Source organism: Haemaphysalis longicornis, unplaced genomic scaffold (genome assembly GCF_048455015.1).
Source record: "Haemaphysalis longicornis isolate Haplotype H1 unplaced genomic scaffold, Haemaphysalis longicornis Haplotype H1 scaffold_4, whole genome shotgun sequence".
Classification (NCBI taxonomy): Eukaryota; Metazoa; Arthropoda; class Arachnida; order Ixodida; family Ixodidae; genus Haemaphysalis; species Haemaphysalis longicornis.
In genome coordinates this window covers 19,403,145-19,426,140 of record NW_027526361.1, presented here as the reverse complement: position 1 = coordinate 19,426,140, position 22,996 = coordinate 19,403,145, and the positions used below count along the sequence as shown (strand labels likewise).

The following is a 22,996-nucleotide window of genomic DNA, read 5'->3' as shown; positions in this document are numbered from 1 at the left end:
TACTTTATTCACTGATAAAAAAAATTATAAAACGGGGCTCTGCATTCGGTAAATTTTGCCTGGAATGCCCTAGCACACCCCGGCAGTTGAGCTGGCATGCAGCTTAGGCCCGTTCAGGAGAGAAGGCCCAGGCGTCTTGCCGTCGCGCCCCGTCTCAGTGCTGGTTCGCCCGGCCGGCCGCCGGCGCCGTCGTCCTGAGCCGTGCCCGCCTCCTGGGCGTCGGCGTGGAGGCCAGCCTCGTGCGGCACACGGGGCAGATGTTGTTGCCGCGCAGCCAACGAGACACGCAGCCCTCGTGGAACACGTGACCGCAGGCCAGCTGCCTGCGCGCGAGCACACGATTAGAATGAATGATTAATTGATTGATTATGGGGTTTAACGCGCCGACGCTACACGTGCGATGATACGCGCCGCTGTGGAGGACTCCGGATTCATTTGACCACCTGGGGATCTTTCAAAGAGTCATCATCATCATCATCATCATCATCATCATCATCACCACCACCACCACCACCACCAGCCTATCTACGCCCACTGCAGGGCAAAGGCCTCTCCCAGTCTTCTCCAATTACCTCGGTCCTGTGCCAACCGTCACCAATTTCAAAGAGTAGTGACACAAAATTTCAAAGCTGAGATAACTATGTAAAATGATTCCTTTTTATCAGGAGATATCTCCCAGCAAGTTTCAACAGTAACCGTTCAGTAGAACATATTTAAATCCATTTTAATCTCTGCCCGCGCGAGAAAGCCGAGAGCGGGCCAGCATGACATCATCTGCTCCGTGCCCCAAGCTGCCGACGTCGGTGCTCCCGTGACGCAGCCGACGCGCTGGCTGCGGTTGGAGCGCGCTGCTACGCCGTGAGTATCCCGTCAAAAGCAAGAACACGAGGGCGCTCTTGCTTTCGCCTCCATCAGAAAGGCGGCAGCCGCGGCCTGGACTTGATTAGAATGTTCCACACTCCCTTGCAGACGTACTCGCCGTGTACCACGTGCAACCAGAATTAGTACTCATTGGGGAGATTGGAACTACGCTTTTGTCACTGAAGAATCGGCGCTTGAAGGGGTGAATTCGAAATGCAGCCACTTTTTGTAGCAGAATGTGGCGTGCAAGGACCCTGTGACGTGCTTGGGAGTTCAGCCTCAAACCGGCACTCCGTGACGAAACCTGAAGTTTGGAATCGTTTTAATCCTAGCAAAACTTAGCAGACAGTTTCAGCGTATAATAACGCGTTAGCCGTGGGCTTTATAAGGCAACTTAAAAGCGACTAGAATTATAAGACAACTCGAGTCTCGAGCTCATATGAACCCTCAGTGCTCTGCGAGAAAACGGCGCTGATGCGGGGCCCATGAATCAAACAGCCCACGAGACAAAGCAGGAGTAAAACGAACAAGGACGGGCGCCCGTCTTTGTCTGTTTTACTCGTGTCCGGTCCATTGCGCTGTTCTATCCGTGGATCCTTACCGACTCGCCCAGCTTCGCACGCTTGTTCTGATCGGGCGCCATCCAAGAAATGTTCCCCCCACCCCCATCTTATGCTTGTAGCGCTCTTCTTCAATTCATATACTCAGAAAAGTATTCGACCGATTGATTGATGTGGTCGTCACTTGCCAATCATTCATAAATATGAGTCGAGAACCGGATGATAAACGAAACCCCGGATGCCTCGAGCCATATTAACAGTGGCAGGAAGGGGGAGCCACGCCTATTTCGAAGACCTATGGGGTGGCCGCGCCCTCTTCGGTTCGGCACTGCAGTATACTCTGGAAATTGAGCTAGCTACGTCATTTGCTTGAATTTCTAGGCCGGTGGGCCGTTAACTGCTGCCACAAAATTCCCACATTCCCCCCAATTGTGTCACTAGGCTGCTCAGGGCGATTTTCCGCGAGCATCAGGCGTCCGCAGCTGCCGTGGTCCTCAGCCGTGCTAATCACGACTCCGCGGGAAGACGCCATCACCGCCAACCGAAAGTGACGACGGTGACGGCAGCGAGGGGAGCGCGCATGCAGCTGGAATCAGGCGCAGCGACAACCGGAGTGCCGAAAGGAGCAAGCGCGCTGATGAGCTCGCCGACAATGGCACCCGGAAGGGGAGGAGGGGGGGGGGGGGGTACGGGAAAAAAATTCAAGCAATCTCACTCAATGTGAAAGTTGTCGGAAGTGCAGAGCAGTGATTCGCCAAAATTGGCTGCAGCGTCGTTATCCGCTCACTGCTGCTACCCAATGCGTTTCAAATTTCCCACCTTCGCCGTGCGCGCGCGCCCCCTGCCTGAAACTGCGCCAGCGGGAGTTCCGTTCTTTTTGCGGTTGCTTTAATTTCGTATGCTGGAGCTGTTCTGTGTCATTTCGAACACGTAATTTTTAGATGCAAAGCATCTCTTGCTCTCGGCTCCGTCGTCCGTCGTCCACCCATCCGCCGGCCCAGGAAGACACCGGCAACACTGCTGCTCCAGCATCTCATGGCCGGGGCTATGTTCCTCCCTTGTTGTGGCGCCGACACCCCCACAGCGCAAACTCGGCTCATGTCGGGCCGGCCCAGGAAGACACCGGTAACACTGTCGCTCCAGGAGCCATTAAAGGGTAAGAAACCACCGGGCGTTCAGCAAGCCGAGCATGCGCAGCGGGGGTGTGGACGACGTAACAACGACAAGGGAGTGACATAGCCCCGTCGCATTTAATAAAACTACACCACCTTCCCGTAGGGGAACCCTGGGTAGTATGCGAAACAGCCATGGGCTCAACGCGATTCCCCATTTCGTAGTTCCGGTAAGTGAAAAGTGTGGTAGTCCACCAAACTGTAAATATAACGGTAGCTACGTACCTCAACCTAACGGAACTGCGAACTGAAAACTAATGGGCACTTGAATCGACCCCATGGCTGCTTTGCATACTACTCAGGGTTCCCCTACGGGAAGATGGTGTAATTTTTTTTCTTGCGCGGCTGGAGCCGTTCTGCGTCATTTCGAACACGCCATTTTTTCTTGCGCGGCTGGAATCTTTCTGCGGAATTTCGAACACGCCATTTTTTTATTGCGTGGCTGGAGCCCTTCTGCGTCATTTCGAAAGTGCCTTGCGCGGCCGCTATTCTCGCTTACTATCGAAAAACCAACCCAACGAGCGTTCCTAACTAAATGAACCAGGGGGCTGCCAATTATATACACAGATTTTGCCTTAAATGTACCTGCAGTTTTCTTTGCGCTAAATAACGGGGAAATGTATGACAAGCGCCAGCAGTTCAGGAGGTTTGAACGGTTATGACTATTTAAACTACACTCTTAAAAAAAAGGTCGGAGCATTCACTAATGGAATACTAACAAGTTACGTGTCCCAGTATACACTAGGTATTTAGTAACTGGAGGTAGTAAACGTAGCACTTGTCAGAATTACTAACCGAAGCAGGCAGTAAGCACCACTACCCCAACTAGTAAAGTCCCAGCGATAGCACTTTTCTGAGCTACATGCGTTTACCAACTGGCCATGCACAACCTAGTCATAAGCACGACCTAAATCTAGTGCTACCATTTCCTACACTCAGTTAATTTACTAACCATGCAGTTGTTAGTGCCAGAGCCTACGTACAAAACCGCGGGGTAGTAAGGTTCATAAGGAGTTAGTAAACGCGGCCGTTACTACCTTTTTACGACCTTTTTTATTAAGAGTGTACGTGGTTTTCGAAGCCTCAAGCCTCAACGTGACTCCCTGGCGCCGGTACAGAAGGCTCTACTTGGGTCCGTTATCTCGCTGCGCCGTCTGATTCCGGCAGTCGCATGGACCGTTAGCGAGCGACGACGACAAGGCGAGCCCATAAAGTGCTCTGCACTTAAAAATTTCCTAAATGAAGGGGCAGCTTTTGCGGACCGGCATTTGAAAGCCAATGACTTTGAAGTTGTGCGCCAATATAACGAGTTCTATTTCAAACTAAAAATTTACAACTCCTCATTCTGCGATTATAAAATTACTTAGAAAAAATTTATACTGCATTTGACGCTTCATTGACTATAATTCTAGGGGAAAACTTCAGTTCGGATGGTACGGCATCGCGAAATAAAATTGCAATCAATACAGTGAACCTCAACCTGCACCTCAAGATAAAAAAAACACGCCAAATTTAATGCCGAAAGTATAAATTGTCAGGCCTAAATTTCATTTATACAAGGTGTAAACCTGTTATTAGCAGTCCTAGTTTCTGCTTACGTGCACAACAAAATCAACGGACAAAAACAAGATTTCTCAGAAATCAGGCCTGCCTCCCATTCAGTGGAAATACCGCGGTCAAGACTGAAATCTCGAAGGCCCGCTTCTTTCAAACGTGAACCTCGGTAACCGATTTAAAACACAGATGAGCAAGCTGAGGTATCTCGGCAGAATTTCACCACTTCGAACCATGCATCCGCTTGATCTTTGCTGAGCCCCGAACCCCGAATAATTATATATATATATATATATATATATATATATATATATATATATATAGCAAAAAAAGAAAGACACACGTCGAAAAAAGAAAAGGTTTAACGTTTCGGCCGAGGGACCGGCCTTCGTCAGAATAATAATTTGGTTATTCTGACGAAGCCCGGTCCCTCGGCCGAAACGTTAAACCTTTTCTTTTTTCGACGTGTGTCTTTCTTTTTTTGCTACGACTTGCCGGTGTCCAAGAAATATTTTCCTGCAATATATATATATATATATATATATATATATATATATATATATATATAGACAGAGAGAGAGAGGCGATGCTTACTTGAGCGTGTCCGTCTGGCGGTACGTCATCAAGCAGATGGTGCACCTCTCTTTGGGCGGCCCGGAACTCTCGTCCTCCTCCGTGTCGTCAGCCTGCGGTGACGCCGCGCAAAAAGGAGTGCACGCGCGAGCAGAGGTCACGTGACGAAGTCCTGTATACCTGGCGGCTGTTGTTTACAATCACGGTGGGAAGCGCAAAACAAGAAATGACAACCACGAGAAAGGAGCAACTTCACCGCCCTTTCCTAAAGAAAGTTGAGGGAAGCGCGAAAGCTTTCTCACATCGAAATTGCGTCGAAAGTGCATCGAAACCTTCGCTAAAAGTGCGTCCAACCTTCGCTGAAAGTGCGTCTAATCGATCACCAAAAAACCTTCGCAGACCCAACCGCACACGAACTGAGAACGAACCCGTGCGGCGATTTTTCCCGCACTAAGTAAGCACATCTATACAATACGTGGTTTATGACAAGGCTATACAGTTATCTCTCGATAAACGGAACTTCAAGGAACCGAAAAAAATAGTTCCGTTTAACAGGACTTGAGTTTACTGAGAGAGAAGTGCGAAAGGGCAAATTTACATCCGTGCACACTCTTAATTATGAGCATTTCGTGGAACTCTAAATACAGGAAGGTGAATGTAGCTGATAGTTTTTGAGAAAGCAAGAAGAGGTTTAGGCACAACATTCACAAAGTAATTCGGCAACAATTAGTCACTGTGCCCTAAAAGATGCGTGAAAATGCATCAAAGAGCCGCTTTCGAAGTCCAGCGTCTAGCGTAAGCGCCATGGTGTGCACGCCTCAGGCCTCGACTTCGCGAGTGAAATTTAGAAGACGGCAACACGGTAATGAAGCAGGAATAGCACCAAGATGGCACGAACGAGGCGGCAGGAGCTAAGCCCTGTAACATCGGCGACTTGAATCGAGACAGAACTAGAACAAGAACTGTGGTGTTACATTCGTCGGGCTAACACGGCTAGCTGACTACTTACGGGACGAGGCATACGAGGCCAACGAGGCTTAAAAAAAGGAAACAAAGACGAAACAGCCGCTATTGGGCATGCGTTTCACCGGAAGTTCCATTTCCGGGTTCCGTTTACACGGTGAGGCAAAAATTTTAGTTCCGATTACCGAAAGTTCTTGCTTTATCTGCCGAATAACCAACCAACTTACAGGCTACAGTTCCGTTTAAACGATTTCCGTTTATCGAGATTCTACTATACCATAGTACTCCTCCTCCATGATCGATGCGTGTATTATCTTTTCTAGAACCATTCCTTTTTCGCTATTTGCAAGTAACCGTTTCGACACAATGGACGCCCGGTTTCACGCATGCGCCTTGAGTCCCGGGATCTTAAAGATTTTCGTTAGATCAACCGGTGTATAGGGAAATGCATTAGTTTTCTAGCAGGACGCCATCGGTACCACTAAGCAATTTTTCGCTCCAATAAGAAAAATAGCTGCTCACAACTGCACTTGAAATGAAAGCGAGGTGTACGTGTATACCTGATTTTCGAGCCTTCTTACGTTTCACGAAGGGCGAGTTACACACGCCACATACACAAGAAGTGAACAAAATATTTAATTTCGGCATTATACCAGGGGTAGAAGCGGGCGTGAGGTTTTCGGAGCAGCTCAGGGAGCGGGAATAACGCTGTTTTGGAGCAGCTTCGGAGCAATAAAAGGGACGTTTTGGAGCAGCTTTGGAGAACCAAAAATGACTTTTGGAGCAGTGCAAGTCGGTTTGGGAGCAGATTTTTAGTCAAACAATTTATTTGCAATCTTCTTTTCTTGCACCAACACGCACAAAAAAAAAGCAAAAATTCTAATTTTTCTTACTCGACATTCCGTCAATACTGAGCCGACCACTCTTCCAATAAGTTTAAAATATATGTTTGCATAATTAAAACATACCAGCTGGCAGAGCGATAACAAAGAAAAAACTGCAGAAATGAGCGAAATGAGCGAGCGATAAATGAACCAGATTCCAGACAAATGAGAAAATATTCTTGATAATCAAGCACCATTACAGTCATGAGAAATAGCCCAGAGAAGGATAAAGATGAAGAAAATTGTTCTTTTTGCTCCTAAGCTGATAAAATTTTAACTTCATTCTAACCCAAACGAGACTAAACAAATAAAATACCTAAGAGTAACAAAAACAGAAACAGAAAAATAAACTAAGAGGAAACAATGGGTAATTTCATGCACTGCATAACTAAATCTTACTATAGACTACAGAGAAAAATGTTGATGTTCCCAAAAACACAAGAGGAGAAATACCCTAGCGTGTAACCGTTCTATGGGCCAAGCAATGCATGATTCGTAAAGTGTGCCGAACAACTGCCACGTGCTTATCCAAATGAGCCGCAGACACTAGGAAACCGAATTGGCGCAGCGTGTCGCAAATGGCGCAGCCGTTTCACCTCTGATTGTACGAATTGACGAACGTGTTACTCATACGTTGGACGCCTTTCTTTTCGAACAATACGCTTCTAGAATTTCGCGCGCAATCTGCATGCATGGTTCTTGCGGCGGCTCAAACTGTCTTATCACCGAAGCGTGAGCTTCACGAGCGCAGACATTTCAGCGCGCAGGCAAATGTGTCCCATCGTTGAGTTGCAATTGTTGAGGTTCGGGCTGTCGGCGCCTCCTGTCGTCGTTGTCGTTTCATGTAGTCACAGTACTAAAACACCGGGACAATCGTTTTCCAACGCCTCGCGCTAGAACGCTTTGTGCTTCAAAGACATGAGACTTTTACAGCAGAGCTGTATACTTTTACCCCTAAACGGTTTCATCTCCGTGGGCAAAAACGCCAATGCGTCAAGAATACACTTATACACTGCATGCTTCACCCCTCTCCAGGTTTCACGTTAGTGGTTATGGCCCGGGATTTTTGTAAGCGAAGGGGGCAACGGATCGTGTTTCTGCGTTCAGAAAGGTGTCGAGGGGCGCAAGGAAGGGGGCGGGGGCAGGGGGGAGCGGTATCTTGAAAGCTAGATAATCTCATCTTCTCAGCAGTAGTGTAGTCTACAGCGGTGTAATCTACTGTCTACACCACTGGTTTGAGAGGATCAGCTCTAACAAGAAAAAAAAAAATCCACATTCGTAATTTGACAATTCCGGGACGCACACAAAGCCCTTCCAGTCCAGCCGCGGTTTAAGCTGCGATCTTGGCCTCCCAAGCGTTGCGCACACCCCTCCAGGGCGGGGTCTTCCGAGTAAAAAACCGGGCCATCTCCACTAACGTAAAACCTGGGGAGGGGCGAAGCATGCAGTGTCAAGGTGTATTCAAACACGGCCTCCGCGATCGGCTGCCGGCGACGCCGGCAGCCGATCTCGGAGGCCATGATTCACAGATTGTGAATCTTTCTCTTGCAACACGGCGCGCGCTGACATCCCAATTACGAAGACGGAGGAGAGGTGAAATTCGAAAAGGAGAACTGCAAGTTTTAAAGTTAAAGCGAGCACGGAAGGAACTAGAAGCAAGCAAGCATGCAAGCAAGCAAGCGCGAACGAAAAATGAGTACGCGTGTGTTATTTTAGTACGCGTTTCGTTCTCGCGCGAGGCTTTGGAAAACGAGTGTCCCGGTGTATTAGTACCGTGACTACACGAGAATACGACGACATGAGACGCCGACAGCCCGAGCCCCTAAGGTGCTTCGCCCCTAACAAGCGCGGCGGTGAATGAGACTGATGAATAGCACGCAAGGAGATACCCCGAGATTCATCCTATATACGTTTCTATAGGCGGCAGAATAGACTGGGCAGTTGTCTTTAAAAAAAACACTACGGCAGAAAAGGGGCGGCCGCTTAAGCTCTATTTAATGTTGTTCTAAGAAGCAGTTAATATGGTATTACCGCTTAGTTTCGTTTTTGAGATTGCAAGAGATATGTGCTAGTTTTTATTCGGTAATATGATGGGTTAGAGCGAAGCACCTCCAGTGTGATCGTTGTCTGTCAGGCCCTTATTGTTGCTTTCATTCACAAGCTCTCGGAATAGCACCCAGTTCAATGAACGATGTCGCTTTTAAAGGGATAGACAACCGATTTTGTGGAGTCAATGTCGTCTAGCTCATGTGAAAGCGAGCGTTTTATATACTCAGCTAACCGCAAAGAATTTCAAAATACATTGGCGGAAAAAATTTTAACTTTGCACTAAAATTTCTGAAGTCTGAAAGGCGGCGACACGTAGTCTAAACGTGACACTACGTTACGTGTCCAAGCAACTCCGTCGATTTCAACGCGTGATTCAAGAACGGCATGAAGGAATGCCTTTTAATCTCACGTGCAGCAGTGGGTGCTGCCGCAATGCTCAGTGTCAAGGTTGTCACTGCATTCCTTTCGGAGGTACACGTATGGCTGGTAGATCTAAAAATTCCAATTTCAAAAGTTCTAGGGCGCTATCAGCAAAACCGTTGCGGATTCAGGTGTTTTAAGTGATGCCCTTTCATTTGAGGTAAGGAAAAGATGCTCGCCAAAAAGGCGACGCACCTCCATCGAAGCGGCGCCTTCGGGGTTTGCGGTCTCCCGCACGCGCCTGGACGGCCGGTTGTTGCGCAGCGAGCTCCGGTTGATGATGCGGACGGCGGAGAACACCAGCGCGCCGTCCTCCGTGTCCGAGAAGGACAGCGAGCTCGTGCTGGTCGAGTCGAGCCAGTCGGACGACGAGCTAGAGCTCGAGTCCGACGTGGTCCAGTCGCTGCTGCTCGCGCTCATGTTGAACTCAACCTGGGCGACGTAGCGCGCCTCTGCCGCCGCTCGTTCTGCGCGGGCACGGCTCCGAGTGCGCGGTCCGGTGCTGGAAATAAATAAAACGAAACAAAAAAACGCACTTTTGATCGTCTAAAGGTGCGTAATGACTGCTGAAGAACGTTGCCGCAAGCTGCAGATAGGGCTGTGGGTCCCACTATTCGGGTGGCGTAGAGCCAGAAATATTGTTTGGGGGGTATTAAAGACCACCGGCAAAAAAAGGAAACATAGCCTGCGCGCAAACAATTTCATTATCATTTTCTAATCGAATTTTCTTTGTTTTTTACTTATGAATATACTGACGTGGAGTGTGAACAGCGTGGCCAAAAAAAATTTCACCATCTTCCCGTAGGGGGATCCTGAGTAGTATGCGAAGCAACCATGGGGTCGACTCAAGTTCCCATTAGTTTTCAGTTCCCCCAGCGGAGATGCAGCGGCTACCGTCGCGCCTCTAACCCTAAGCTGCTTCGCATTATCGCGTGCGGAGCCGCAGGTGTTGCCATTTGTTGCGCAATCCCGGAGAGGAGAGGAGCTTCGGAGAGGAGAGGAGATTAGACAAGGTGAGGAGGGGGAGGAGGATGCGCATGCGCAGTGGGGGTGTGGACGCCGCACAACGGCGGAGGGACGCACAACGGCGGAGGGAACAGGCGCGACCATAAGGTGTTTCGCCCCTAAAAAAGAAGAACGGCCGAAATGCGGAGGGGACAGAGAGAAATGCACTGCTCAGAAAATTTGGGGGGGGGGGGGGGGGTTCTGACCCCTAAACACCCCCCCCCCCCCCCTCCTTGCCCCTGGCTACGCCCCTGTATACCATTCTATCTGCTTCTTCCGTCATTACCCAGAAGCTTCCATCAGGTCTTCGAACAGTATAAAGTGCTGCAACGGGCAACGGAACGAATACGTATACAGTGTCGCCACAAGAGATGATGACGACGAAAACTTGTTGCGCAGAGCGGAAGGTGTTATCGCTACTCGCCGGTGGGAAGGCTATATATACTTAGTCATTGAATTCTTATGCTGCCAGGCGCGGCCTGGCGACGGGCATCGGGCTGGTCACCAGTCTTTCCCACTGCTCCAGAGTTGGAAGTGGGGAGGGGAATGGCTGGTGTGTGGCTGCATTCCCACACCACATGGCAAGGTACACGAAGATGAGATACCGAACACCGCGGGCACACGCGCCACAACTGCTGCAGGCCGACACAAAGATAATTGAATACTGTTGAAATGGTGAGGAGTAGGGGGAGGGCGTGATCGAAACGACCACTGTTTTCCAGTTACGATTCAGCACAAGCACACACGTCAGCCAATTAGAGCAACGTGACTTCGTACGGTATTAGTATTCGGCGATACTGAAATTTGTCCTAGCAATCTCAATTTTAAGGTCGTTTTCCGAAACCGATGCAGCTGCCGGAACAACTGTGCATCGGCGCCTTTACATCGTCTTCAAAACTGCGATTGTTTTAACCCTCTGTGACTCATCGGAAACACAAGGGTGATGCTTTGCTGTGCTCCTGCACAGTGTACGTGCGCGCAGGTTTGACGCTGAGTGCAACACAGGACAGTTAGGTTTGACCGAAGGAGTCGCGCTTACTCTGCAGAAGGCAGGGGGGCCCCTATCTCGACACATCTGCCGGTGGCCAGGTATACGCAAGCAGGCGCCACGGGAATCGGTGGAAAAAAGTTTTGCGGGCGCGCGGTTCCAGCAGCGGCTCAGCCCGGGGGACTGGCTCAGCAAGCTCTGCGCGAACCACTGGCCGTCACCCACGCCCAGGCAGCCGCCATGTTGCGCCCAGCCGCTGAGCAAATGGCGATGATGGTTGTGGCGATTACGATGGCGCCAGAGTATAGGCACGAAGAAGATAAAAATGGCTGCGGCTTAGCTCAGCCAACCTTGGATTTGCAAAGCAAAAGCTTGGCTTAGTCTGGTTGACTCTTGTTCTCGCTTGGTTAACCTTTGATGTAGCTGCATTGCCGACCACGTCTCAAAGCCGCTCGAACGAGGCCCGGCGAACGCGGCGTTCATTACCCGCGAACGCGCGGTTCCTCTACGCCGGGGCGAGGACAGTCACGTAGCCCGAGACGACCCAGCGGCGCAGCGGCGGCAGCGGCCGCCGCTCGTGCTGAGCAGAACGTCTGAAAACGGGGCCTTGTGCACAGCGCTGAAAGCGGGCCCGGCGAATCACGCGATGCGCTTCGAGGGATGTGTCGCCGGAGGTGTGCCTCCGGTCGAAAAGTGAAATTGCGCATCCGCCGCGAAACCGCTGGACGAAAGTAGTCAAGCTTTGCTTAAAAAATTTAGTGTCCTTCCACTTCCTTCTGTGAAGAAGGAAGACCTGCGAAGCAGGACGCAGTCCACAGAGTGCACGAAACAAAACATTTTTTTTAAAATTCCCGGTTGAGCATACTTCCTAGCAAATTAGCTGAATGAAACTTGGAAGGCCTCGAGCTTTAACACAAACATAGGACTGTCTGTTTACATCCCGCGTCGTGGGCATCGTACCGTCAGTGTAACACACCAAACCACTGCGCTCCTCCAAGAATGGACCGTTTGACGTCCCAGTTTAAACCTTCCGCCAGCGCAACGGTCATGTCATCAGTGAAGACCTATAGCTGCGCGTGCACGCCCACGCTCTTTCTACTCCGCACCCGTGCATCAACCGGGAACCATTGATGTGCGCATGCCTAAATAGAAAAAAACTGGCGAAAGTGTCGCTTGATTGATTGTAGGGTTTAACGCGCCGACGTAACGCAGGCGATGAGGCGCGCCGTAGTGGAGGGCTCCGGATTAATTTTGACCCCCTGGGGATCTTTAACGTGCGCCGTAATCTCGTACACACGGGCGTTTTTGCTTTTCGCCTCCATCAGAAAAGCGGCCGCCGCGGCCGGGAATCGAACCCGCGACCTCGTGCTCAGCAGCGCAACGCCTTAGCCACTGAGCCACCGCGGCGGGGAAAGTGTCGCTCTGCAAGCATTCCGAGCTAAACAAGAAATATTGGCTCACGTCGGCGATCCGAGCGGCAAGTTGCTGTTCATACTGGGGCCCTATTCTCGACTGCACAGATTCACAGTGAATTCGCCATCGGGCTAGAGCACGCGCCGCTCTAGCCCGGCCGTGGCACAACGTAGGCAATCCGTGACGTGATGCACGTATAGCTACGACGACATGCAGTGTTATATGACGCTTCACTCATAAAGATCACAACCAATATATCAAATATTGCACACAAAAGATATAAATACACTTGACATGTATTATAAAAATTAGGACGGCAGCTAAGGCTGGCGAGGGGAAAAAATTTCTTCGGATTAAAATTGGCGTCCACTCCAGAAGAAGAAACGTTGATCAAAACAGCGAGCGAAAGGCTAGCGTTGAGCTAAAGAGCATCACACAATCTTTTTTACCATATTTATTTCTTTCTTTCAATTGGTTTTAGTAATATCGTTCAATGCAAGCTTTGTTGCGTTATCACCTTCCCGGCCGTCACCGCCGCCACGCTATCGTCTGCTGCTATGTTACAGGTTTATGGCGTGATCACAGAAAAAGACGGCTTCGTCGCTTGTGGCAGCTGTGACCACACGCCTGATAATAGAGTTTTAGCACTCCGTATGAAACGTCTGTTCCGTAGTTACTGTGTTGACCGGGATCCGACTGCGCGTGCAGGAAGGGCGAGGAGGACACCCCCCACCGCAGCGAATGCGCGGGCATGGCGAGGGCCGGCCCGCGGAACTAATCCACCCTACCGCGACGAATGCACAAGTGCCTGGCGGGTCCTGGTCAACACGGTAGGCACGTACAACACGGAGCATACGGAAGGTCGCCGATTTGCTCATTTGTCAAGCTCGACCTCAATCAGCGCCATAATGAATAACACAGCCATTTTTTAATTGCATTTCTTTTGAATTTAATTGTGTGACCCACCAGCCTACTAGGAGCACAGTCTCTATGACTGTATACGAGGAGTGTGTAGAAATGCCATGCGTTGGGTTCTTCGTAATGGAGAGGCTTGTACTGCCCCCTCTTATGTTACTGTTACGCCAAACAATTAAATGTATTTCATTGCCAAACAAAAACAAAATACGAGACGTTATTTTTAGGCGCCGTTATCGCCGACTTGGAAACAGTGAAAAGTATTTTTTTTTTTGCTAAAAGTTTTAAATTGCGCGTCGTGCGAAACTGCGCCCACTTTAAATTCGCAGAGATTTCACAGCGCCGAAGGTCGGTGAAATTATACCGCCGCAGCTTGAGGAAGCAATGCGGAGTGACCACCAAGAAACGCAACTCCAGGCCGTCCAGCAGGTCATCGAGGCGCTGGCTAGGCAGGAACCTCGCGAGCCGGCAACGGCGAGCGAGGATCCTCGCAGAGCACCCGCCGAGACGACGACGTAGGCCACGTCCGAAGCGCGCGTGCGCGCTTTACTGCAGGCACAATAAACGTTTCTCCAGTCTAATCTCGCCCTATTTCACGGCGACAGCAGCCGCTATTTGCAAGCTGTTACGTAACGTCACGTTACTTTTACGCAGGCTGAAGTTGCCAATGTGTGACGTAAGCGCCCCCGCCAACTGGTTATACTACGTCACGTATTCTCAACCAATCACAGAGAGGGCGTGACATACAAGACATGCTGCTGGATAGCAAAGACAGGCCCAAGTTGTCATGTCCGTCGCATTTCGCCTAGTTTTTCATTGCTGACCAAAAATTATGTGTTTTCAGTAGAGAGAAATAAGGCAAACTTTAGAACTGGTGCAAGTAAACGTCATGAAACGTGAAAATGACGAAAGCACACACAGCCGCTTTGTCAACCGCAAGCACGTGACCAAAATTGAAAGCCAAGCAGAAAAGATTCGGCAAATTCACAGTCCACGGTGAATTTAGTGCGTCGAGAATAGGGCCCCTGGAAGGATTTGCAGTTACTCGGCGAGCTGGAACTTGCCGCGGTAGCGGCGGCGGCAGCAGCAAGTTTTCGTTGTTGTCGCGCCCATTCGCGCTTCTGTCAGGTTCTACGCTCCTTGAATTCCCGCTATTCTTTTTCCGAGCAAATGACACGCGCCCGTCCCACAGCGAGTTAAAATCTGGCCGGACTCGAGCTGTATTCTATCGGTCAAACATGCCCGTTTCCTTCAATCGCATCGCAGGCCTATTACTGAGACTAACACACCGACACAAACCCAAAACGCTCGACCACTGAGGACAGCTGACAGGTCTCATTTAAATCTTTAGACAGGTCTACGTTGAAATCTCCCCCCAGCCCGACGGGCGTGTCGTCGCTATGGGCATGAAGCGTAGCTGCGTGTGCGCTCTCCCTCCTTCCACATCCAGACTTTGCACGCATACACCGACAACCAGTGATTAGAGTGTGCTTAGGCGCGAAATACACCGGCGAAAATGTAATTCCGAAAGCCTCTCAGTCTGAAAAACAATTATGGACAATTCCAAGCGGGCACGTTGCCCCACATCCAGGCGGAATACGCAACTGCTACCCGAGGTGGAATTTCTGGCAGCAACGGTGGCGGCCAAACGTTCGACGGGAGCGGCTACGTCGTTTTGATGCCCATTGCTTCTGTCGATTATCTTAAATCAACTGGCAACGGCGCTACCGCCGTTATCAGCGGCCAACTGCACTCAAAATTTCGACCTCTTGAAAACCCTATTTCCGTATAGTGTGCTGAAAAAGAAAGCAACATGCAAAATACAACCGCTGAAAACCGCCCATGGCCGCCGCAAGCGGTCAGCCAATATCGGTGACTTTGAAACCGAAACCGCGGTGAGCGCGGCCATTGCAGTGACGTTGCAGCAGTCCAGCGAACGGCCGGACGGTCAGCCGCTCTGGAGAAAGTCTGCGCGCAAGCTCTGCGCGCACACGGGGCAGCAAATGGGCGAAGCATGCGCAGCAGAGCTCGACCGGTTCTCCAGATGCGTGGCTGGCGAGAGGAACAAGCCCCCGTCGGCTGGCGCTACGTCACAGGCGCGTCATGGCTGTTTACGCGACCCGTCGGCAGGTGCAGCGTGGTCTGCAGCGGAACTTTTAAATGCAGAGCATTTCAGTACCTGACGATGTAACCCGCGTTGACGTCCGTAGTCGTAGTCCGCACCCCTCCCCCTACACTATACAAAAAAAAAAATACTATCCGGCGCCTGGTTTCGATCCCTCGACCCTGCGGGCGGAACGCAATATACATGGTGCTCTACCCACTGCGCCACAAAGCCGACACAGAATGGGAGGCGCCTTATATCCTTGACTCATTCAAACTACGTCAAGAAGCTGCTGATACAACGCACTCACTACCACCAACTCCCCAAACACGAAACGTTAACGCAATACACCCACCCCCTATGCGACGCATTTAGTCGAGTCCCCCTCGCGGGGAGATGGGCCCTTTGTTTGCATTTTTTAAACGCTTCGTTTAAAAAACTCGGATCCCAGCTGATGTGGTACTTACCACGCATTAAAAATAAATTTGGGCGAGGCGAAATAAGAGTGCAGTTGGTGGTGGAAAGGGGTACAGTAGTTGTAAAAGAGGGGTCGGCGGTGGCGGGCAGGAGCCGAGTAAATCGGCTTCACCGGAATGAAAACTGGGGGTGTGAGACATACACTGCTTCGCAGTAAAATCATGAGCCGGTCCACCTTGGAAGTGGATGACCCGCGACGCTGAGGTTACAGTTTAGTACGAAGGTACATAGGAACTCTTGGCTCTCATCACGAAACGACGGGTAGATAAAAAGGCCGTGCTGCGCGCGGGCCGCCGAATGTGTTCTCAACTTGGTTCTCACCCTGACTTGTGACACGTTCTAATAAGGAAGTTCAGCTTGTGCGAAGCTGGACTAGGGCGTTTTCACGAGAGATGGGACAGGCGTGTCCGGTCGACATCTTCAATTTTGATAAAAGTTTTATACAGGGTGATCAGCATTAAGTCGACAAGTTTTTTTAAACTAGGCGCTTAGCTTGAAGTGAAGACGACCTCTAAGTGAGGTTATGCGCCCAGGGGGACGCAGAATTAGGTGGAAATTATTGATGTTGGTGGCTTAATTAAATAAAATGGAATAATTAACATTTTAGTGGCTGCAGTAAGCAGGCATGTTTGTACTGAAAAGTCGGGCGCAATCGTGTTTCTACGCAGTTGCATTTGGCAGAATTCTTCTGGCGCATCCGTACTCTGAAATATCGAACTGCAAAGTTTAATTGTCGTTCGCATGATTATGCATGCAAGACAGCGAAGACCGGCGCAAAGCTCCTCCCTTTCGTTCTGTGCATCGATAGCGGTTCCGCCTACTGCAACTCGCGATAACGCTGCAGCCAACCAAGACTGCAAGAGTGCTAGTTATCACTTTTTCCTATGCCTCCACCCCGCTGTCAACACCGTACACAGCAGGCACGTCACAAAAGGGAGGAGCCTTGTGCCGGTCTTCACGCCCTAGCATACGTAATCATGCGAACGGAAATTAAACTTCGCAGTTCGATATCTCGGAATACGAATGCGCTAGAATTATGCCAAATGAAACTGCGTAGAAACAAGATTGCGCCTATACAGGGTGTCCCAGTTATCATGCGCCAAGATTTAAAAAAAGGGTAATGGCGTAACTCGAAGAAAACCTAGTGCACAATGTTTGCAGTACTGTGGAGAAGCGGGCAGCATTTTTTTCGTTAATGAGACTTAAATATTTATTTGTAATTAATTATCTAACTCGAGAAGTACTGTCCTAATCACTAAAGTGTCAATGAGGCACTTGTAGGAACCCACGAGGGGGGGGGGAGGATTAATAGGCGCAGCTTCCGAGGCATTTTGCCCCGTATGGCTACAAAGCCAGTAATTAAACTGCGGGCATGCGTACTTGGCGTTTGAGAATGCGCACAGAGTGTGGCGTACTCTTAGGGGAAATGTTTGATAAAGAAGCGACGCCGGCCATTTTTTTTAGACGCCTTTTTGCGCTCTGTCGCAACCCCTTTTCTGGTTGCGAGAATGCTGTACTTAGATTCTCGGCACCGTAATATACCGATACAGGACAACTCGTTTCCACCCTTTAGTGTCCCTTTAAAAAGACAAAATACAAGTTGGGTTAATTAAAAATACTGCTTCGCCTGATAACATTGGCACCAATTTATCGCAAACTGCAAACAACAGACATATTAAAAAAAGCGCGTCATCCCTATTTTATATTTGCCGCGCTTTCGAGGCGCTTTTTCAAAGAAAGTGCTACGAGTTGTGCCGCGCCTCCGCCAGATGGCGCCACGGGTCCCGCGACCGAGAGAAGACGCAGTGAAACATCCCCCTCGCGAGGGGCACGATCAAATGCAGAGCATTTCCGGGGGCGCACGACGTTAAGTAGTTTGCGTTACGTTAACGTTGTTGCACTTGTGGCAACTGCTGACGAGAGAGCGTTCGTCAGCAGTAATTTGAATGAGTCAACGATATAAGGCGCGTTCGTAGCGTCCCATTCTGTGTCGGCTTTGTGGCGCAGTGGGTAGAGCACCATGAACATTGCGTTCCGTCCGCAGGGTCGAGGGATCGAAACCGGGCGTCGGATAGGATTTTTTTTTATATAGTAGGGAGGGGTGCGGTGCGGACTACGGACGTCAAAGCGGGTGACATCGGGAGTTACTGAAATGCTCTGCATTAAAAAAAAAAAAAAAACATTTGCGAAGCAGTATTGACTCCCTGCTACTTTCCGGCAACTTTTTTTATGACGTCATAGAATCTAGTTTTTGCGATTGGCGGCCCCCGACCATCGCCTAAAAAAAATTGGGCCCATCTCCCCGCGAGGGGGACTCGAGTAAATGCGTCGCATAGGGGGTGGGTGTATTGCGTTAACGTTTAGTGTTTGAGGAGTTGGTGGTAGTGAGTGCGTTGTATCAGCAGCTTCTTGGCGTAGTTTGAATAAGTCAAGGATATAAGGCGCGTTCGTAGCCTCCCATTCTGTGTCGGCTTTGTGGCGCAGTGGGTAGAGCACCATTGCGTTCCGCCCGCAGGGTCGAGGGATCGAAACCAGGCGCCGGATAGTATTTCTTTTTATACAGGGTGTTGCAACGATAACTGGAACACTTTAAAAATTTTTCCTGAGCGATCCGCCGCTCTGTTCGCGCTCAAACTTCACACAAAGGTCGCATTTTGCGGTCTATTTTGTTTGACACCAGAAACAACGGCGGTGCTTACCTGTTTATCCTGAAAATAAATAAAAACGATTTTCGCCTATGGGAAAATGGCGGCAATTTGGACGTGCGAGCCCGAAAACCGGGTTTTCTGATCGTCTGTTAGCTCATTTCTAGGTGCATTTTCTGATCGTCTGCTGCACCATTTGGCTCCGTACGTGAATCCCAAACGTGCGTTTCACTCTGCAGGTGGTTCCGTCGTTCCAACATCAACTTGCGCTGGCTCGCACGTTCAAATCAGCGGCCATTTTCCCATAGGCGAAAATCGTTTTCATTTATTTTCAGAATAAACATGTAAGTACCGTTGTTGTTCCCGGTGTCAAACAATCAAACAAAATAGACCACAAAATGCGACCTTTGTGTGAAGTTTGAGCGCGAACAGAGCGGCGGATCACTCAGAAAAATTTTTTAAAGTGTTCCAGTTATCATTGCAACACCCTGTATAGTGTAGGGGGAGGGGTGCGGACTAGGACTACGGACGTCAACGCGGGTGACATCGTGAGTTACTGAAATGCTCTACATTTAACATGGCTGGGCGATTGTAGGGGGCCCAGGCTCCTGATCCTTCCGATCGCATCCCTTGAATGTTATCGCGCTGTTAGCACACTCGAAATTATGTTTTTAGTACAGGCCCACGTGATATCACCCCTACCCACAATTTTGAAAGTTTTTCAATACTTGTTGCGTTTTTTTCGATTAAAACCTTTTGTGGATAGAATTGAGTTGAGTGAGGTACTGAAGCCGAGTTTTTTCAACGTTGTGTTTTGCCAGAATTTTAAGGTCAAACACGTGTGGTAGCAGCTATTGGGGCTCTTATCGAGACTACCAGGTGATGTCCTTAAAAACGCGGTAGCAAAGGCGTATTTTAGGAACCTGAGGCGTCCTGATAGAATACACATCCAAGCGGAGCAGATAAAAAAAAAAGAAGACAGACACCTCAGAACATATACGACAGGCAACAACGCGTCTGCTGTCGATTTCAGACTGCGGGTTTTTCCTTTCTCTCAAGACGCGCCCCAAAATTATCCGCAGCGCAAGCTTCACGTAAAGTCTCAGCATAATTGTCATTACGCAGACAAGGCAGAACAAACGCGGCGAAAGGAGAAAAAAGTTAAACTTTCATAAATGGAATAGGAACGCCATACGTGCTGCGAGTCCCAGTCAATCATCTACTTGCGGGATGAAACCATTATATGAACGCCCTCCGCTTTATTGCCATGCGAAGGCAATTAGGTATTCATATTCTTACCTTTCTGCTCCGGCATTCACGCGAACTTCAAGCTCAATATTAAGAACAGGAACACGAGGCATCTCTTGAGTGACCACAACGCGTTCAAGCAGAAACCGCCGGCTTCGAACTCGCGTCGTGACACCACTCTGTCATAGAGAAATGCCACAGTTGCGAAGGTTGTAAAAGGGGCGTTCTGCGCAGAATTACCACGAAATCGCGATTTCACGGCGCTGCAGTAGCTAAGAGTGGTAGCCTGTTCTGCTGCATGAAGGGAAGTGGTAAAACGATAAGCACTTTTTTCGAAATCAATAGGTGATCAGTACGGCGTGAAAGCATGCATATAATTATAGGTGGCAACGCTTATAAAATAAACGAAAGATTTTATGAAGTGGAAAAAATAACAAAAGGCGCGCGTTTATTTCACCCCATCGGTTACGACCACAGGCCATTTTCCGCACGTGCACCAACGTGAACTCATGCAAAAAAAAATTAAACAAAAAACAAAGATAGCGCAACAAATTGTAGAACATCTGCAGAGTACTTTTGTGGGTTTGGAAACAGGCAAGCAAATATGAAAGGTTAAGGTGCCGTTTTTGACGTACAGGCGCCCTAAACAAATTGGCTGTCCTTTAACTTTCCTGCAGTCTGAGCCTTTCACCCTGTTATGGCAAGTTCGAAGGCTAATCAAAATAGGCTTTTCGAAGACTGCAGCTTAGGCGAAGGGGATCCAAAAACAAGCGGACCAGGCCAGCCTCATGTCCATTCCTAATAATTACATGCATACTGTTGCCAGTACTAGCCTATCGCATGTCGGGCCCATCCGTTTCGTATGATCGTGGATTCGGTGTAGTGCACCGCCCCTACAAAGTGAGCGCTCGAATGTAGTCACGTGGTTGGAGGCAACGCCTTTGTTCGAGAGTTAGTGAGTTAGTTGATTTAAAAGGTAATCTGGGATCAAGTAGCTTCGCTGCCCTGTCTTGATCCAGTGTCCGGTGAGATGCCTCGGATGCGGCAACAAACGATTGTTTCGCTGGACCATTTTGATCAACTCTTCTGCGTCAGGTTTTTTGATCTTCTGCGCCTTCGACTTCTACTCCGAATCGACCAGTGGAAGTCACCGAGTAGTGAGAGGAGAATTGTCAGTAAGAGTGATGAGCAAGAATTTCGTTGAGCTAGTGGAGCATGCATGGCCCGCGACGTTCTCGAGCTGCAAATTTCACGAGCCCGCCTGGTCAGCACGGCAATGGCACTCCTGTGTGCTACACACCGTTAATACATTCCTGCAGATCTGTCGACGGTTTTCTCGACGGCTCAGGCGTAGTCGCACATGGGTGGAACATGAAACGCATGGGGCAATGTAAAACGAAGGGTACGTGAGCGAACGCCTGCCACCGCTACGGCGAGCACGCCTTACCGGAGGAGAGCGGGTGGAAAGGGCCGCGGCAGCGCGGCCTTCCGTCTAGAGGGTGTTGCCTTTCGCTGCGCTCTAACGATGAGGGAGAGGGAACGCTCTGTTCTCTTTCCCGGGATGGGCGCGGCGAGGATGCGCCATCAAGATGATCAAAATCACGGCAAACGGCGGCTGCAGCTGTTCTGTGAAGCGATTATCCCGCAACCTTAATTTATATGGCCGCACAAACATCCAAATTCTTCGTATGCCCATGGACGAGCATTTTGAGTGATAAGAGGGCAGCTCAGGGTGTGCCCCGCATCTTTCTCCCACATTGCCTCCCCTCTACATCTGCGACCACTCCCCTTTCCGGAGATTTCGGCTCCATTCTCGGATTAACCAGTTACATCACGTGCATAACTTACCTTGCTTGCTCTTAAAGGGAGATAGTTTGTAAAGATAGGTTATCTCATCACGTGCATAACTTACCTTGCTTGCTCTTAAAGGGAGATAGGTTGTAAAGATAGGTTATTTCTTCACAAGATAACCACCCCCGGGGTTTCTCTACGGCACACAGAGAGTCTGATTACTTGCTGTGAATGTTGAACGAGTTGTGAACCCAACTTTCACTTTTATCAGAAGTTACATATGTGCACAACACACCTTCGTTCTTCAAGGTACACGGGTTACAGCAAGCCTCCTCTTAGCTGCTGCAAGGTTACTAATCTAGCAACGGATTCTGCGCAGCACACAGGAGCTGTGTACCAGTCCATCTATATTTGGTTTTGCCCAAGGGAAGCTCAAATGATCCTTGATGCTATGAAATCCACCACAGAAAATTTTGCATCAAACAAATTCTTCCAGATAACTAAATTCTAAAAAACTGTGTTCTTACATTTCTTCAGTGAAACCTGGCGCTTAACACCTCGACTGTGTTCTTTGTAGTCAAAGGCTACGAGTTTATTTAGAACACCCATGCCTTTTTTTTTTGTGCACAGAGCTAAATGCCAGTATAGCAAAGTTTTGTTTGCCTGAATAACGAGAAAGGAATGGATTTAGAAAGACACAGAACGAATTCGTGGCTTTAGGAACAGCTGAACCACTGCTGTGGATGTTGCTACTCTTCGGGCGAAAACGGCTGTTACGGCACCACCTAAATAAAGCCTCTACAGCATTTCTAGTGGCTGCAGATACACATGTGCCGTGGACAACAGCTAGGGGTGTGCAACCATAGCTAGGTAATTATCAGAGTAATTAGTTTGAAACAAAATTTTTGGCAGCGGTATACCTACATTCACAGGTTAAAATCAGCAGCAAGCAGGCCTATTAATTGCTGCTGCTTTGACAATGCTGAATGCACCAAATCTACCAGCCGCAGCAGTTAATATTAAAAATAAAAACTATTGCACGGCCATGCACTCCATTGTGAAACAGGCACTTTCTGCACTAAAGGCACAGACAAATTGCGTTCTCCTGTTCTTGTGAAGGATAAAATATTCTCCGTGTGCATATATCTCCTACCCTGTTAACACGTGGAAACAAACACTCAGTATGTAGTCTGCATTACGTGATATCGTCTTCCTTCTGTCCATCCAGTCTTTTCTGTGCATTTTATCCTATCATGTCAGACTAACAGCCTCTCAGATGCCTTTGATCAACCTTGTAAAGGGCAGGTAGGCAGAAGTCAGTCAGTCACATCAGTTGGGAGGAACTTCCAAGTAGCTAGCAGTTTAAAGAAACGA

The 22,996-nt window shown here is 49.2% G+C and overlaps 1 protein-coding gene across 3 annotated transcripts; it reads right to left on the bottom strand.

Annotated features, from left to right (window-relative positions):
• Positions 1-21,265, bottom strand: LOC144178335 (uncharacterized). Of its 3 annotated transcripts, none has more exons than XM_077706097.1 (4): positions 21,132-21,265; positions 9,232-9,538; positions 4,742-4,833; positions 1-323 (listed from the first exon to the last, which is right to left on the bottom strand). In XM_077706097.1, exons 2-4 carry the CDS (start codon positions 9,454-9,456, stop codon positions 155-157), a joined length of 486 nt encoding a protein of 161 aa, XP_077562223.1. In that variant the 5' UTR covers positions 9,457-9,538; positions 21,132-21,265; the 3' UTR covers positions 1-154. The 3 variants fall into 3 exon arrangements, with proteins under 3 accessions (XP_077562223.1, XP_077562221.1, XP_077562222.1); XM_077706095.1 differs by lacking the exon at positions 21,132-21,265 and adding an exon at positions 19,883-20,108; XM_077706096.1 differs by lacking the exon at positions 21,132-21,265 and adding an exon at positions 10,487-10,510.
• Positions 21,266-22,996: the final 1,731 nt, after the last annotated feature.

What these genes read in the sequence shown, in the direction of transcription:
- LOC144178335 (XM_077706095.1), bottom strand. Translation starts at nt 19,944, where the DNA reads ATGCCTCGTGTTCCTGTTCTTAATATTGAGCTTGAAGTTCGCGTGAAT. An exon ending in GTGAATGCCGGAGCAGAAAG is followed by an intron (nt 9,539 to 19,882) that starts GTAAGAATATGA and finishes ATTTATTTCCAG; the next exon opens with CACCGGACCGCGCACTCGGA. An exon ending in CGCCAGACGGACACGCTCAA is followed by an intron (nt 324 to 4,741) that starts GTAAGCATCGCC and finishes GCTCGCGCGCAG; the next exon opens with GCAGCTGGCCTGCGGTCACG.